This window comes from Hibiscus syriacus, unplaced genomic scaffold (assembly GCF_006381635.1).
Source record: "Hibiscus syriacus cultivar Baekdansim isolate YM2019G1 unplaced genomic scaffold, ASM638163v2 tig00116939_pilon, whole genome shotgun sequence".
Lineage (NCBI taxonomy): Eukaryota > Viridiplantae > Streptophyta > Magnoliopsida > Malvales > Malvaceae > Hibiscus > Hibiscus syriacus.
In genome coordinates this window covers 1458892-1478570 of record NW_024063477.1, presented here as the reverse complement: position 1 = coordinate 1478570, position 19679 = coordinate 1458892, and the positions used below count along the sequence as shown (strand labels likewise).

Here is a 19679-nt window from a genome sequence, read left to right as displayed (position 1 = left end):
TTTGGTGTATGAAAAAAAATTTACCGAGAGATTTGTTCATCAAAATCAAATGTACGACACATAACGATTCAGATTAATTAGTGTAATGTCTTAAAAAAACTTAGAGTAATAAAAAAGGAACTACAATTCTGAAAATTACCAGTATAACAATAAAAGCATTTTGGTAATAATATTATTTGGGTGTCATTTTAATTAAAAGAAAAACTTAAAAAAATGATTATTGCCATTATATTGCCAATTTTGTCCCCACATTTTCCTTTCAATTATTGCAGTTGAAAATTACCCGAAAACTACATCTCCCATCCAATTGCCTCTTCCCCAATTTTGTGGTCTTTTTACCATTGTTTTCCTTTTTGTTTCCTCCTTATCATGGAGAACTCACCAACCATTATCAGGCCAACACCGCCACCGCCGCCGTTTCCCCAGCCTGAAAACACGACTAACATTACTATCATCAGCTCACCTCCGCCACTACCTCTCTTCTCTTCACCACCCCAAACTTTTACTATAGTGAACATCTATCAGCCTCCTCCTTTCCCTGATTCACCAAGAAGCGTTGATTTATCTCCACTCGAATTCATCCTCGCCCTTTTGGCTGTCACAACTATCGTCGCTTTGATCTACTCTTTCTTTTTCTCTGTCAAATGCCCCCCTTGGTCTTCCCGGGACCGTCACGATGAACCTCGAGAGCTTCCTACTGACAACCATGGAGGTAGTAGTAGTATCGTTGAAGTAACCGAGACGAGGAGGGAGCCGGTTTCGGGTCTCAAGTATCGAAAAGAGACCCATTCTAAAGAGATTGGGAACGAGTGTCCCGTTTGTTTATCGGTGTTCGCCGACGACGAAGAAATAAAGCAATTGAGTGAATGCAAGCACTCGTTCCATACTACTTGCATTGATTTGTGGCTTAACAATCACGATAATTGTCCGATCTGCCGGGCTCCCGTTGCTGTTAAGCGTCCTGTCGGTAACAACCGTACGCCGCCGTCTGGTCCGGCCAGAGGTAGTGATCACCATCAAGGTTTACCCGATGCATCGACGCTGGTTTAACGCGTTTATAGTTTAATTTCTTGATTTTGTACCCCCTTTTCTTCCTTAAATTTTGCTCAAACTCCAATAATCGGTAGCATAAAACTACAGAATCCTGCTAGTATAGAGAATTCAACCTTTAAATTTCACTTATATTTTTGTGTGATTCTGCTATATGAGAACTGAAAGATGGGTCGGAAATGGAAGTAACAGATCCCCACGTTTTCTCTACAATTCCTTGGTTTTTCCATTTAGGGCTGGCCTTGATTCCGATGATTGTGGATATTTGCAGGAAATTCTTGGTTCTCACCTACCTCATTTATTATTTTCTTTTGTTTAATCACTTGTAATTTTAATTTATTAACTTATTAATCTATATCAAATACTATAAAAATCAATTAAGTAATAATTTTCTAATTTACTTTTTTTCTATTCAAAATATGATAATTTTGCACGAGTCAAATAATCTCAATGGTAAAATAATTATTTTTGTTTCTTGAAATCTCAAATTCAAATACTATAAATACTAGAAATATGAGTGTTTTTTATTAAATAGTTCTAAATTATCTACAATTAGATATTACTTTATACTTATTCAGATTTACCGATTATTAATACACATCTATTACTTTACCACAGGGCAAAAAGCAAGAACAGTCGGGATCTTAGACGCGTGATCCACATTTTATGCTTTTAGTTAATGACCTTGATGGCACCATGCTCGTTAATTAAACAAGTCATATTAAATCACCAAAAATTTGAATGGTTAACTGTTTATTATTAATCTTTAATTGAATCTTGATGTTTGCTTGGTTGTAATGCCACAATGTCAATAATGTTCTCCTTGCTTGCCTATGTGGTAGGGTGGATATACATTAAATCCCAAACCTTGACAGCTTAACTGTCATTTTTTAGGTTCAAATCTCGTATTGGTATCTAACTTTGGTAATTTATCAATTCAATCCTTATGTTTCATTTGATCAGTTCTAGTTCTTGTATTTATCAGTCAAAATTCTCTTCGATTAAGGCTTTGTTTGGTGGGGTAAAAAGAAAAATAAATAAGGAAAATTGAAGGGGTTAATGGAAGAGAAAGAAATGTAATTTTGTCATTTTTTTTTTTTTAATAGGAAAGATGCTAGGCCTTTACATTACAGAGATAGGTTTTGTCAAATGGGGGACCCCAAAGATCTCTAGATAGAGTGGCAGCAAGCATGAAAGGAGCTTTCGGAAAATGCGAGTTGAGCCATCAGAGTCAGCTGGAAGTTTGGTAAGAGAGTCGGCGACAGAGTTTTGCTTCACGTTTGATAAAACAAAGTCTACAATCCAAGGTTTCGGTAAATCGAGCAATTGGACGAACGAGCAAAAGGAGACACGAGTCTGCTGAAGGAGACGTGATCAATTTGTACGCTTATGTACTATCTGTTTGGCATTGAACACGCTCAAAAGCCAAAGGACCAGGCGAGGTTGAGGCCTTCATAAATTCCCGATAAGCTCAGAGGAAGGATGAATCGGGCAGGTTGGAGGATAAATATTTTTGTTGTAATTCTTTCGGTATCTAAGACACACTCGTTTGTGGGGAGAATAACGCTTTCTAGGACGGTTTTACGTAAGCCATTCCGATTTACTTCATGCAAACTATTTGGATATCAAAGGAACCTGCGAGGAAATGGAGAGATAATTCGGAATTTCATTTGGGGTGCTACCAATGACAAAATAGGAATTCATCTTGTTGATTGAAATATTGTACAACCAATGCTTTACTTGTAATTGGGCGAAAGATTGCAGCATGTACCCCACAGGCTACGTTAGGAAATGAATGACTTCCGAGTTGGCGATGGGATGAGCACCGTGTGTTCTCTTCGAGTCGGCTTATGGGGCGCTTGACATGACCGAGGATGAGGGGATTGAAAGATGCTGGAAAACTATTGGAAGCTTAACGAATAAGAAGCGTGTTGGTCGACATGTGACTAATGGGAGTATGTGTTGAATATGCAATGGTGAAGAGGAATTGACAACGCCCTTTGTTACTGTACAAGGCTCGCTCGACTTGAAGCAATTGATACACAAGGACAAATTTCCTGACTTCATGTCAAGCCGTGGATGGCTTGGTTGCACAAAAACCTGCGGGTACAAGGTAGACATGTTGAGGAAGAGCGACAATGGGAGTTAGAACCCTCCTATCGAATCTGAGGTTACTAGTATACTAACTTCGCTGTCAATAAGATATGAAAATTGTCCTTGTCAATTCAATAAAAACTCACCTATCTCAAAGTGGGAAGTAGAATTTCTTTAATAAGAAGGTAGACGATGCAATGGTTACTATACTTATAGCAGTTCATGGACGGTTAATTGTACCATTTAGCTTAAACGGTCGGTCAATCGTTATAACGGTTACGAGATTTTTCTAATCGTAATTAACCGTATTAATGGTTAAGTTACAAGTTAACTTACGGTCAACCTATTACAATTATTTTCCAAAATAACACAACATGAACATTTTAAAGTTTAATACTAATACTACAAAAAAAGTATAGCACTTAACACATACTTACACCAAGTGTAAGTGAATAAAGTAAAAAAAATGCAATACTTAACACATACTTACACTTAGGGCTATAAATGAGACGAGACAGATCGCGAGCTACTCGAGATCGACTCGATCAAGGCTCGATAAATACTCGATCGAATGGACTCGACTCGAGTTCTTAACGAGCTGAAACGAGCTACTTGATATTTGACTCGAAAGCTTGTGAGCAGCTCGAAAATATATATATTTAAGATTTTATTGAAAAAAACAAATTATTAATAATATTAACATTTATGTATTGATTTTTTTTTAAATACAGTAAGATTTTCATGTATTTAAGGTTTAGGTTCGAGTTGAGGCTTCAATCGAGTTAAGTTTAAGATTTTTTTTTTCATTCGAGCTGCTCACGAGCTTTAGTTCAGGATTTCGAGTTCGAGTCGAGCTTGAAAATTTTAGCTCGCGAGTTTTTTTGAGTTTCATTTCAGAGTTTTCGAGTCGAGTCGAGCTCAGCAATACTCGAGCTCGACTCGGGGTTTACACCCCTACTTACACTGGTGTAAGTATGTACATCTTCCAATATCTTGGTACCTAATAATAAACACATAATTATATTAGTGTAAGTATGTTTCTATATTTTCAAAGAAATAAAAAAATTAAAAATAATAACAAATATATATTAAATTATTTGTGTACAAATAGGGCTAAATTGAAGATTGACCAATAAATTTTAGGAATAGTGCTAAAATTTACTTCTAATTCTATTAGTATTTTCCCTAAAATATAAACTATAAATTTATTTATTAACAGTTAATATTGGTTAATCGTTTATCAAAATTCATAACCGTAACTTTAACCATTAACTATCATTTTTTGCGGTTCGGTTAACCGAAATAGTTTAGCATTAACGGTTCGGTTAATTAACTTGTTAAATATAAGGGTTATTGTTGAAAACATTTTGATGTTTCGATATAACAATAAAGTGTTAATGAATTTTAAGATTTTATATTCAATTTCAATATAATATTCGATTCAATTAATCGAATATCACAAATATTACTCCAAGTTTCAAATACAATTTACTCCTTACTTAAATGAAAATTTGTATTTACTCTTAAAATATTTTGAAACAATTTTTACAAAGTATTTCGAACCATAATCAGTCAAAATTGAGTTTTAATAGGGAAGTACCAATACCTCTTTAACGAGTATCGATACCCTCAAACATCGAATGCGAAAGAGGTACTGATACCCTAGAGGGTATCGAACCCCTTATATAGAGGTACTGATACTTAGCCAAAAGGTACCGATACCCTTCATTTTGATTTTGACTCCGAGAAATAACATAATCAAAATGGGTACCGATACCATGACCGGTATCGATACCTCTTTACATAGTATTATCGATACCCCCTTGACAGGTATCGATTGCAACTGTTGAAATATTTGAATTTTATAGGTAGTATCGATACCCCTATTAAGGAGTACCATACCCATACGCTCCCAACAACTTTTGAAGTGGAAAACATACAACAACGACTCTATTGACTTCATGATCATCCCCAAAGTTCAGAATTCATTCAAGGGGTATTTAAACAAGTCTTGAAGCCATTGATGAATAACAAGAAACAAGTTTTGAGAAAGAATTCAAAGAGAGAAAGCCTTAAACTTATTGTTTGAGCATTCAAGCCAAAATCCTTTCAATATTCATTTTGCTTTCAAGAACACCATTTGTGCTCAATGTATTCATTCTTGAGTGTTCTTTCTTTGTTCTAGAATTGAGCAAACATTCTACCTTGTGAGATTTTTCTGTAAGTTTGCAAAGTTTGTAATTTTCTCTTTGAGAAGAGAGTGTCTCAAGAATATGGGGTATAATTCTTGAGGGAGTTGTAAGGTTACTCTTCGTCCCAAAAGAAAAACAAATTAGTGAATTGTGGAAAATCCTTAATGTGGATAGCTAAGGTAGTGGACGTAGACTTTGGTTGAGAAAGTCGAACCACTCTAAATTATTATGCAAACCTTTTCTATTTTCTGTCAAAGCTTCCACCAAAATTTTAATTTCCAATTCACCCCCCTTGGCTATTTCATCTGATCGATTAACTCAATAATTGGTATCAGAGCTACACTCATTTGAAGGTTTTACCACCCCTTGAGAAGATCCGGGAAGAGTTCAATCGATATTCAAGTCATCAATGGTCTTTGTATCAACTTCAACTTCGTTCTTGATTCTCATCCCGTCAACAAGCCTCCATTCTTCAATGGTGCTAACTACACCTATTGGAATAATAAGATGAAGTTCTTTATTCAAGCATGTGACATAGGAGCATGGAAATCATGATGAGAGGATACTCTGAACCATCCACAGATCCGGAAATATGGAGTGAAGAAGAGACAGATTATTCTAGCTCAACTCAAAAGTTATCCATATTCTTTTCTGTGCACTTGGACCAGATGAATACGGGAGAATATCATCTTGTTCAACCTCCAAGGAGTTATGGGACAAACTTCAAGTCACACATGAAGGAACCGACGAGGTAAAAGAAACTAAAATTAGTCTTCTTACTCATAGCTATGAAATTTCAGGATGAAACCAGATGAATACATCAAAGCTATGACAAATAGATTTTCCGTGATTGTCAACGGTCTCAGAGGATTTGGAGAAATAATCCCTAATAAAAACTTGTGAGGAAGATAATTTATTCTCTTCCAGTACTTGACAATCAAAGAAGACTGCAATTATCGAGGCTAAGACCTAAAGTCTTTAACTCTCGATGAGCTCATTGGTTCTCCTCACTCATGAAATGATGATTCAAATGAGGTAGAGTATGATTAGAAGGAAGACACAAAGAAGGAGATGGAGAGAAGAAAAACGTTGGTGTTGCTCTTAAATCCACCAAAGATGAGAGCGATTCTGACGACAACGAGGATGTAGAAATGACCTTGCTTTCTAGAAGACTCAGAAATTAATAAAGCCAATAGAGGAAAAATATTCCAACAAAATGAAGGCTTCATAATAAGTCTAAGGAGAATGACCCAATCATTTGCTATGAGTGCAAAGAGCTTGGGCATGTTAAATACAATTGCCCACATTAAAGAAGAAGCACAAGCACACGTGGCTACTTGAAACGTGATGAATCATCCGATGAAGAGAATAAAAAGTAGTAAACTTGTGTTTAATGGATTTCAGGGAGGATTCTCAGGTAACCTCTAACTCATTTGATTTAGAAGATTATTCTTTTGATGAGTTATTAGAAGAATATAATGGGTTGGCTTCGGATTATAAGAAATTATTTTCAAAATACAAGAAAGATATTTCAAAATTGAAAACCGAAAATATCTCATATCCAAGACCAACATTGATCTTGAAAGTAAAATTAAGAATTGTAAATCAAAATAGAAGATTTTGAAAAGAAAAATTTGGATTTGCAAAACTTACTTTCAAGAGTCAATAATGATCATCAAAAGAAAATTGATGATCTTAAAGTTTCTTTCGATAGAGTTGGAACAAAATGTTTAGAAAAATGAAAATTCAAAATCCAACTATATTAGAAAGAATTTTAAATCTTACAATCATAAAGGTCCCCAAAGAACCTCGATGGTAAAATCATTAGGAGTATAGGTTCCTAAAAGACTCAATACTACTAAAGATAAGGATATCCTAAATAAATGGATACCCAAAGGGACTAGGCTTTAGGAACTAATAAATATGGACCTAAAAGAATTTGAGAAAAAATTAATCATTGTAGGAAAATGAGCATTGCTTCAAGGCACGAAACGCAAGCTCAAATACATGATACCTTGATAGTAGATGCTCAAGACATATGACAGAAGACAAGCTGATTTACCGAGCTTAATGACAAAAATGGAGGAGTGGTAACCTTTGGTGGCAACTCAAAAGGTTACATAGAAGGTATAGGTACTATAGGTAATACCTCTTCCATACAAGTAGAAAATGTTTTATATGTAAATGGGTTAAAGCATAATCTACTAAGTATTAGTCAATAGTGTGATAAAGGATACAATGTCTTGCTTGAATCAAATGGTTGTAAAGTTATTGATAATGCATCTAATATGATTATGCTTATTGGTTATAGAATAGGAAATATATACATGTTGCATTTAGATTTAATTAATATGACTAATATATGCCTAGTTGCCAAGGATGAGCATGATAGTGGTTATGGCATAGGAGACTAGGACATACAAGCATGAGTGTTTTGAAAAGACTAAATCAAGGTGATTTAATAAGAGGTTGTCAAAGCTAAAATTTGATAAAGATAAAATTGTGATGCATGTGCAAAAGGAAAACGTAAGAAAGATCCCTTAAATCCATTAATGTGTATCAACTAGTAGATGACTATTCTAGGTATACTTGGGTTCTATTTTTAAGTACTAAAGATGAAGCATTAGAAAATTTTATCACGTTTTTAAAAGTAATCCAAAATGAAAAAGGTTACTCCATTTCAAGTGTTAGGAGTGATCATGGTACTGAATTTGAAAATCTTGGATTTACTGAATTTTGTAATTCAAATGGGATTAGCCATAATTTTTCATCACGTAGAACCCCTCAACAAATGGAGTTATTGAGAGGAAAAACATAACTTTGGAGGAAATGGCTAGAACCATGCTTTGTGAAAACAATTTGCCAAATATTTTTGGTCTGAAGCACAAATACCGCTTGTTATGTTATTAACCGAGTAATGATTAGGCCTATTTAAAGAAACTACATATGAAATTTTCAAAAGTAAAAAGCCTAACATTAGTTATTTTCATCCTTTTGGATGCAATGTTTTATTTTAAACACGGTAAAGACAATCTTGGCAAATTTGATGCTAAAAAATGAAGGAATTTTTCTGGGTTATTCCTTAAATTCTAAATTGTATCGAGTATTTGATAAAAGAACTTTAGTGTTAGAAGAGTCTATCCTGTTGTTTTCAATAATAATCCCCTTCTGAGGAAGGATTATTGTGTTGATGATGACGTAGGAATTATAATACAAATGACGTGGGAGAATCATCATTAAATGAAGAAGTAAAGGATGAGGAAACTCAAGATTCCTTCAAGAATTTACCATTGAAGAAAGGGAAGTCACATACCAAGAGAGTACAATTATGTCAAGGATGGTGAGATTTTAGGTGATCCATCCGAGGGGGTAACTACTCGATCTTCTCTTAGGGACATTGTAATTACGTTGCATTTATCTCATGCATAGAGCCTAAAAATGTTAAAGAAGCATTAACCGATGAAAATTGGATTATGGCTATGCAAGAAGAGTTAAATCAATTTGAGAGAAGTATAGTATGGACATTAGTTGAAAGGCCTAGTAATAAATCTACTGTAGATACTAAATGGGTGTTTAGGAATAAGCTTGATGAGAGTGAACATAGTGAGGAACAAGGCTAGACTTGTTGTTCAAGGCTATACTCAAGAAGAGGGAATAGATTATGATGAAGCATATGCTCCCGTAGCTAGATGGAAGAAATAAGAAATTATTAGCATTTGCATGTTTCAATGAATTTACATTATATCAAATGGATGTTAAAGAGAATTTTTAAATGGTTTTATAATAGAAGAAGTGTATGTGGACAACCTCCTGGTTTTGAAGACTCAAAATTTCCAATCATGTTTTTAAATTGACAAAATCACTATATGGTTTAAAACAAGCTCCTAGAGTTTGGTACAAAGATTGTCAAATTTTTTAATTGAAAACGGTTTTTCAAAAGGGAAAGTTGACACTATATTGTTTTTAAAACAAAAGATAAAGATTTATTGGTTGTTCAAATTTATGTTGATGATAATATTTGGCTCTACTAATGATGCTCTTTGCCAAGAATTTTCTAAACTAATGCAAGGTGAATTTGAGATGAGCATGATGGGGAGTTTTCATTTTTCTTGGGGCTCCAAATTATGCAAAGGAAATATGACATTTTCATCAATCAAGCAAAGTACATCAAAGATATGCTCAAGAAATTTGGATTGGAAAATGTCAAACCCCAAGTCACTCCTATGAGCTCATCTACAAAACTTCAAAAAGATGAAGAAGGTAAATGTGTAGATGTTAAACTTTATAGGTCTATGATTGACTCTTTGCTTTATCTAACCGCAAGTAGACCGGACATTATGTTTAGTGTTTACTTATCTGCTAGATTTTAACCATGCCCTAAGGAATCACATCTACAAACAATTAAGAGAATCTTTAGATACCTTAAGGACACTCCTAGTATAGGACTTGGTATCCTAGAGACTCTAGCTTTAGCTTGCATGCCTTCTCGGATATGGATTATGGAGGATGCAAAATAAATAGGAAGAGCACCTCCGATACTTGTCAATTCCTAGGAAATATGCTAATTTCTTGGTTTTCAAAGAAGCAAAATAGTGTTGCATTATCTACCACTGAAGTGGAATACATTTCACGCGGTAGTTGTTGCTTATCTGCTAGATTTTAACCATGACCTAAGGAATCACATCTACAAACAATTAAGAGAATCTTTAGATACCTTAAGGACACTCCTAGTATAGGACTTTGGTATCCTAGAGACTCTAGCTTTAGCTTGCATGCCTTCTCGGATATGGATTATGGAGGATGCAAAAAAAATAGGAAGAGCACATCCGATACTTGTCAATTCCTAGGAAATATGCTAATTTCTTGGTTTTCAAAGAAACAAAATAGTGTTGCATTATCTACCACTGAAGTGGAATACATTTCACGCGGTAGTTGTTGCGCACAAGTTTTATGGATGAAACAACAACTTTTAGACTATGGAATTGAAGTTGGTACCATACCTATCAAGTGTGACAATATTAGTGCTATTTGTCTCACTAAAAATCACATCCAACACTCTAGAACTAAACACATTGAAATTAGACATCATTTCATTATAGATCATGTCACAAAAGGAGATGTAGTTTTAGAATATGTAGATACTATGCACCAATTAGCTGATAATTTTACAAAACCCTTGGATAAAGATAGATTTTGGACACTTAGGAGAGAATTAGGTTTAACCAACTACCTTGATTTTGTGTTTAAAATAATCTTAGCACTTTTAATGATTAAGGAAAAATGCATGTAAAAATAACATTTTTGAATGCCTTCTATGCTAATAGTTAGGGAGTTTATGATCTTTAGTGAAAATTAATAATATGTTCAAATAAAATTCAAGGGTAGATTTGATTGATTGAACATAGTTAATTTTCGTGATATGAGTTGCCAATACCACTAGAGTTGATTAATTTTGCATGCTAAGTGTTTAAATACAGATTTTTTACAATTGTGTGCACTAGGTATCGATACTGGTCACCCGGTACTGATACCTCTCTTGCTAGGTATCGATAACGTTCTTAACGATATCGATACATCTAGAATGTGTATCGATACCCCTCGAGGGGTACCGATACCCCCTATTAGGTTTAGGCTTTAAAATCCCTAGAATAATATCATTTTGCCTAAATTCCCAAAATACAAACACACATCGTTCCTCTCTTCTCCTATACCAAATCACCACACTACTTTATTCCTTCGATTTTAAGTCATAATTCAACAGTTTCAACTCCAAATCCTGCTAGTATCATCAAATTAGTGCAAACAACACCACATTCCATCTCAATTTGATTTTTCAAGGTAAATTTTTCTAAAACACTATTTTATTGATTTTTTAACATAGGACTAGTTCTAGTTAGTTCTAGTTCAAATTAGTGATTGGGCATTACATATATTATAGTTTTACACTAGAATCTACAATAAATTTTATCAAAAACACAATTTTTCATAATTTTTTTATGAATTTTGAAATATATAAAAAATTGACTTATTTGTTGTTTTTGATTTAATTACATTGTTTTAATGAAAACTATATACATTATAATTTTTCAAACTTAGTTTTCATATTTTGCCCATTAGACTAGTTTTTAGAACCTTGAATATTGAGGATTCATATTAAGTTTTGGGAATAATTGTTGCATACATGTGTTTTTAAATTGCAGGTATTACATCCCATTCTGATTTCATAAACCATGTCTAAACGAGCTAGGTCATCTTCTAGTCGATCAAACTCACCTCCAAACCCACCTCCTATTCCACCTCCAAATCCTAATCCAAATGAACCTAAAATGACTATTCTTAACTCTTGCTTTAATGAACCTAACCGTAGAGGTCTCTACTCAAGGTTTGTTAACCATTTTGAGTCATATAATTTAATACCCCCAACCCGTACCCTATCCGGATACAAGTCTGAGATGTCACATTGAATGTTCAAAATGTTTACTTTGACAAAATCTAATAAAATTCAGTTTGACATTTCCAATAAAACCAAATAATTTCTATTGTATAAAACATAGTGTTTTACAAAATTTATCAGAGCATATCCAATACAAATCTTTTATCTTACATGCCAACTACATTTCATATGACAAAATACATATAATTTAAAACTTTTCTTATTGAAATGTGGAAAGGAGAATCTGACTTGTCTTGCTCCTCTTAGCTTCTCTTCTTACTTTCTGGAACCTACGTGTGAAACACTCACACGCTAAGTCTATGACTTAGTGAGGCATTAAACTTATAAGAGAAACTCTATCTATTTAAACATGCATGAACATATCATCTCATGATGCCACACAAAAATATAACATTAAATATAATGTAATGCACACCTATACATATCACACATGGTTTCCATCACAATCCTTATTATCATTTATATCTTATAATCATATCCTCTTATACATAACCTTTTTAATCAACATATGATTCATTTAACCAAGCAATACACACATCATCATATAAATCATATAATACAATTCATATCACAAAAGCATATACAACACATGTTATCTCTTTATTAGCCCATGTACACATGTGAGAACTGTAGATATGTGAGTTATTGAGGTTGTGCAATATGTTGTCACCACAGCTCGTATGGGGTCCCACTAGGGGCATATGAATTTGTCTCGAATAACCACTATGACATGTCCCGAAGGACCACGTAGAACCCTCGACTCTTGGCATGCCAACTATACCTCTAGCCCTCCTGACATATAACATGGGCATTATTATTATCATTTCATATATTCATATAAGATCATAGCTTCGTTCACATATACATATAATCACGTAGTTCATGTCAATTCTCATATTCATATGTCACATGGCTCATATCACTTTGCATGGTCTCACATATATTTTCCATATAACATCTTATTCTTATTTCATCTTATGTATCATCTATGTTCATTCACTTAATCTCTTATGCTCATAGATATCATAATTTCTTTAACTTATAATTTAAATCATATGTTCAATCTCTTTCATATAATTTATTTCATATTCTTATATTATCATTTAGGTCAACTCTACTTAGTTTATCTCACTTAAAATCTAATTCATATAATTGATACATTATCATCATACCATTACCTATACCCATTGCACATGAAATCACATATAACTATATTCATGTATTCATGCATACATAATAATCATATCACCCATATTTACATTCATAAAATCATGCAATCAAATATTGGAATAGACTCATCGCGAGTCTTTTTCCATACACATCATGTACCAATGCATATGCACTCGCATGGCCTCACTATTCAATACTGATCTCTTCACTTCTTGATGACTAATACTTGACACTTTGTCCGGACATTACTCTCGATTGATATCTACACAATCATACGTATAATACATATCATCATTTCACTTGGCATACTGAAATCTTTCATTTCTTAAACTAAAAGAAATATCTAATTCCATTTTCCCTTTGAAGTTTATCGATACACAATATAGGGTATCGATACATCCCTTCACTAGTGTATCGGTACACTGCCTATGTATCGGTACACTGCCTATGTATCAGTACACAAATTACATTTAAAATTTCCATTTAAAGGGGGGTATCGATACACTACATATGTATCAATACACCACGAAGATGTTCTTAAAAATTGGTCTTAGTGTATCGGTACCCATTCATAGTGTACCGATACCCATTCATAGTGTACCGGTACACCCTGCACAGAACAAACTTGTTAACCCGAAAATTTAACACTTAGCCCCCAAATTCTATTTATTAACCCCTCCTTATGCCTTAAAACTTATCTATACATATATAAACCTTCTTATAACACTTCATTATCTTTCATAATTAACCATAATTCTTGAATGAAAGAATTTCATCAAACTTTCCATGTTTTCTCAATTCATTTCTAATGCTTCAATCTTCTTATTCCTTCTAATAACAAGTCAAATCCATCCATAGAACTTTAAAAACCTCTTTATATCAAAATTCCATTTCTAAACCCCTAATATAATTTCCTTTCTAATTCTATTTTCTTGATGTTTTAAGCTTATATAAGCTTTCCTTAAGCTTATATAACACCCAAAGAATCAAAACAAACTTATAAATCCAAGAATTAAACAGCTGAAATCAACTTACCTTTGTAGCTAGAGCAACGGGAGGAAGAAGGAAGAAAATGTTATGGATAATTCTCCCCCTTTTCACGTGTATATCTCTTATTAAAAGGGATAAAAATATCTTTTACATAAAAAGTACCATAATGCCCTTCACTCTTTCCATAATTACCATTTAATCCAATAAGGAATTATTTTTATTTAAGTCCTTGAACTTTTAACTTGTTTCGAAATCGAGCACATAGTTTCTAAAATTTACAATTTAGTCACTGACCTTGATTTGGGATGTTACATATAACATTAGGGAAGAGTGTATACTGTCTCTCCAAGCTATGATTGATATGAAATTCAAATACCTCCCTACCCTCAAATCATGGAAATTTGATAATCTTTTTAAGGTTGAACCAATTTTTTATCACCAACTAGTTCGTATTTTCTACTCCAATACAGTTTGTGTACAAAACGAGTCCCAAACCGCAACCGAAAGTATTCGGTCCTATCTCCTAGGTCAATACATTAATATAGACTCTAAATATATAGCTAGTACATTTGGACTAGATAACCGAGGGTAAGATAATGAGCGAGATTTAGTACCTACCCCTTATAAAGCCAAATCTAGTGCGAGTGTTTTAGATTATCATGAACGATTTCTTCATCTTATCATCTCTTGGTGGTTTAGACCATCCAGAGGAGAGGAAAATAATTCACTCTAGAGCTCTTGACTTATGGTGGATACATTGTATCCAACAAAGTAAGAAAATAAATCTCCCTCAAATTATCTTTGGGAAACTTATAGAAACCGTAAACAACATTCCTTATAAACGTATTGAAACATTAGTTTATGGTTGTCTACTTAGTAATATATTTATCAAAGAAGGTCTTAAGGTAGAATTACACGTAGCCATCCCTCTAAGCACCGAAATCAACTTCACATCTTTACGAAAATCGGGATGCGCGGGTGACAAAGACCAATAGAATCGCGCAACAAAGAAAACCCAGATGCTAGCTCTTCACAAGCTTCTCCGGCTTAGGTTGCTGCTCAAGAGCTTGAAGACCTCTTACGGGATGTTGATGATCCCGTAAACCAGCCCGAGACGAGCCAACCAGGCAAGAGAGTCCGATGCCTTCATACTTTCAATCATTTATGGAGACATTTGACTTAAGGCTTGCATCCTTAGAGTCCCAACTCACGGCTCAACACTTAGAGAACCAAAAGGAAACTCGAGCTCGCTTTGACGAACTCAATAGTAGGGTCGATGCACTTACTCAAGATGTAGCTTCTTTGCAAGCACATTTTTCTCCTCTCAATCCACCGATGGATCACTGACCTTGCCTTGCTAGTTTTCTTAGTTTGAACATTGAACCTAATATTGTCTTAAACATTTTGATGAATTTATGTATTTGAATATTTAGATGTTTTTTTGAATATTTTTTTTGGGATATTTTGTTGTTTGGATTGTTTGTGTTTTGGATGTTTAATTAGACTTTTGAACTTAATTAATGATTATTTCATTAGTTTATGCATCATTTACATTTTAGATCAATTATGACCAATTCCCAATTGCATATTGTTTATGAATATTGATTATGTGGACTAATGGCTAATATTTCACTTGACTTTGATCTTAGCAGTTATATACAAATATATACATCAATTTGGTAAACTTGTTTTAAAATAAATCATAGAGTCTTTTAGATTTAATAAAAGGGGAGAATATAGTAAGGGGCAGTGGGGAGTAATCTTTCAAAAATGATTTTTCAAAAGAAAATCTTAAAATTTAAAAAATGTTTTGTTATATAAAAAAGGGGGAGATTGTTGAAAACATTTTGATGTTTCGATATAACAAATAAAGTGTTAATGAATTTTAAGATTTTATATTTAATTTCAAATATAATATTCGATTCAATTAATCGAATATCACAAATATTACTCCAAGTTTTCAAATATCAATTTTACTCTTTACTTAAATGAAAAATTGTGTTTTACTCTTAAAATATTTTTGAAACATTTTTACAAAGTATTTCGAACCATAATCGAGTCAAAATTGAGTTTTTAATAGGGAAGTACCAATACCTCTTTAACGAGTATCGATACCCCTCAAACATCGAATGCAAAAGAGGTACTGATACCCTAATTATATAGAGGTACCGATACTAGCCAACGGAACTAATACCCCTTATTTTGATTTTGACTCCGAGAAATAACAGAATGCAAAATGGGTACCGATACCATGACCGATATCGATACCTCTTTACATAGTAATATCGATACCACCTTGAGAGGTACCGATACCATCAGTTTTGCAACGGTTGAAATATTGAATTTTATACATGTAGTATCGATACCCCTATGAAGGAGTACCGATACCCATATGCTCCCAATAGCTTTTTGAAGTGGAAAACATACAACAATAGCTCTATTGACTTCATGATCATTCCCAACGTTCAGAATTCATTCAAGGGATATTTAAACAAGTCTTGAAGTCATTGATGAATAACAAGAAACAAGTTTTGAGAAAGAATTCAAAGAGAGAAAGCCTTAAACTTATTGTTTGAGCAATTCAAGCCAAAATCCATTCAATATTCATTTTGCTTTCAAGAACACCATTTGTGCTCAATTGTATTCATTCTTGAGTGTTCTTTCTCTAGAATTGAGCAAACATTCTACCTTGTGAGGTTTTTCTGTAAGTTTGCAAAGTTTGTAATTTTCTCTTTGAGAAGAGAGTGTCTCAAGAATTTGGGGTATAATTCTTGAGGGAGTTGTAAGGTTACTCTTTGTACTCAAAGAAAGACAAATTAGTGAATTTGTGGAAAATCCTTAGTGTGGATAACTAAGGTAGTGGACACAGACTTTGGTTGAGAAAGTTGAATCACTCTAAATCATTGTGCAACCCTTTTCTATTTTCTATCAAAGCTTCCACCAAAATTTTAATTGCCAATTCACCCCCTCTTGGCTATTTCATCCGATCGATTAACTCAACAGTTATACCGGTTAACAATTATAGGTTTTTTGACACCCTTATATATATTTTTGGGTAGCTAATATATTTTTTGTTAAAGTACATAAATGATCCCCCGACTATAGTGTTTCTTTATTGAGTCTCTTAGTTATTAAAAGTTACAAAATGGTTCTCCGACTCTAGGATGTTGCTTTGTTGAGTCCCCCGACTATTACAAGTTACAAAATGGTTATCCAAATATTCATATGTTCCAAACTCGTCATTTTCCGTTAAAATTTTGATGGCCGACTAATATGAATGTTAACAATTATAGGTTTTTTGACACCCTTATATATATTTTTGGGTAGCTAATATATTTTTTGTTAAAGTACATAAATGATCCCCCGACTATAGGTGTTTCTTTATTGAGTCTCTTAGTTATTAAAAGTTACAAAATGGTTCTCCGACTCTAGGATGTTGCTTTATTGAGTCCCTCGACTATTACAAGTTACAAAATGGTCATCCAAATATTCATATGTTCCAAACTCGTCATTTTCCGTTAAAATTTTGATGGCCGTCTAATATGAATGTTAACCTGCTGATTGAGATATGATAAAATCATTTTTTAATGATGTCTATTCACACCATCATCGCTTTCATGCACTGGATCGACGACATAATGTTTCAAAAACCGACTCAATGACATAATGTAAACAGAGGCTCAATCCACAAAATATAGCTCAAACAATTATGGAATCAGATTTTTATCATATCTCAGTGAACATGTTAACATCTAGTTGAGACAATCTTCATTTTTTAATAGAAATGATGAATTTGAAGCAGCGTGGGACTCAACAAAGTAACACCTTATAGTCGAAATATCATTTTATAAACGTCAAAAATCGAGGGACTCAACAGAACATTATGATATAGTTGACTATCTTTTATATATTTTACCCTTTATTTTTTTAGTTTTCTGTTTCAGCGAAGAAATAATAATACGATTAATTAAGAATGAGATTAGTGAATGTATAAAAGTTGAAAAATAGCATAGAAGCTTTATGTAGGCAGTCTATTTGGGGGACCTAAATCGACAATGAGTGATGCCAAGCGCCTCAAAAGGAGAGTGTGGAATGGTACAGCACTGAAATTTATATATTCCAATCCCATTTAGAAATAAAGCAAACGTGTGGGGCAGGCAACTAGACCGAACCGGGAAAAAGGTTCAGTCGGTCGGGGACTATCCAAAAACCTAATTTAAAACCAACTTTGATCACCAACTCAATGACTTCAATAATAAAATAAATATTATTATTCTTTAAGTTATTGAGTTTGATTATAAGAAATATCAGGAGTTCGAGCTTTTAATATCAAATTATTAACAGTTAACTTTGAACATATTTACTTTATACGTATATCATATTAATAATAATAAAATGTGAAATCTCCAATATTTCAAAGATACAAATTTATCCATGCAACATATATCCACTAATCACATTTAACGCGGCAATCACTAGAATATTAATGACATTAATTATTAAACCCCAAAAAAAAAGGTATTGATTTTGAGGTTCAGTTTTAAAAAATATTAAACTCAAACCTATAGAATATATTTTTATAATTAACTTTAAATAAAATATATTAAATTATTTAAATTTTATACAAATCAAATCGACTCGTAAATTAGATTTTTTATGTCTAAATTCACTCAACCCAGGTCAGGTTGATCAAATCAAGCGAGTCATTCGATCCATAGATAAATGAAACAAGAAAAAGTATTATATAATAATAAAATGCTATTATTTTATGCATAAATAAAATTATATATTGTATGTGAATTAATTTTTTATATTATTAAAAATAAAGTTAAATAAAAATAATTTAAATTTGATACACTAAAAATGTATTAAGTTTATAAATTATCAATGAATTAGATAATGACATGTTATTATCACATTTTAAAATTAAATTTATTTAATTTATTTTTAATGATATGCAAAAATCTTATTTACTAATAATATCTAAAATTAATAAATTATGCACCATTATCAATAAAACAAACTCTAAATAGATCAGCTTTTAAAAGTTCTTCTATAATATGTTACCATATCATTGACTAACTGTAAATAGAATTAAAAATTTTGAATACTATCAAATACAGATTCATAAAACAATTATGAATTGGATATACATTTTATGCTCTTACCATGTATAAGTTAGTGTTGAAGTAATTTTCTAAACATTATTAGTGTTTTAACTCTTGATTTTTGGAAGTAAGGATTTCAAACGTTAGTACACTCAATTTTGATTTGCAATTATCAATGATCATTTTAGTAGTTTAATCATTTGTTATGGTTCGTTTGTTGATGTAGTCAGATTTATTCGTATATATTTTTATTCAAATTTTTTAGATGAATTTTAATATTTCTCTTATATGACCTCGAGTGGTTAATTATTGTTTCAATAGCTATAGAAAAATAGTCTTATTATATTTTTAATTTATGAACTTCATTATAATTTTGAATATTTTATTTGTTAATAAAGCTAACGGCTCTATTTGTGTCAAAACATAATCTAGTCTTTTTATTAATCTAGGTAAATATAAAACAATATATATTTAAATACTTTTAATCAGTTTATATTAAACGCTTAAATAAACTCAAAATCTAAATGAATAACAATAATTATTTAACCATTAATATCTCTTAGATTGTAACAGGAGACTTATAATTGGTCCCTCCTTTTAATTCTTTTGCTTCTCTCTCCA

The 19679-nt window shown here is 32.6% G+C and overlaps 1 protein-coding gene across 2 annotated transcripts; it reads left to right on the top strand.

Moving 5' to 3' along the window:
* Nucleotides 1-242: 242 nt before the first annotated feature.
* On the top strand, nucleotides 243-8665 carry LOC120188144 (RING-H2 finger protein ATL33-like). Of its 2 annotated transcripts, XM_039191657.1 has the most exons (3): nucleotides 243-1050; nucleotides 1088-1123; nucleotides 8654-8665. In XM_039191657.1, exon 1 carries the CDS (start codon nucleotides 370-372, stop codon nucleotides 1048-1050), a length of 681 nt encoding a protein of 226 aa, XP_039047588.1. In that variant the 5' UTR covers nucleotides 243-369; the 3' UTR covers nucleotides 1088-1123; nucleotides 8654-8665. The 2 variants fall into 2 exon arrangements, with proteins under 2 accessions (XP_039047588.1, XP_039047587.1); XM_039191656.1 differs by lacking the exon at nucleotides 8654-8665 and having other exon boundaries at nucleotides 1088-1263.
* Nucleotides 8666-19679: the final 11014 nt, after the last annotated feature.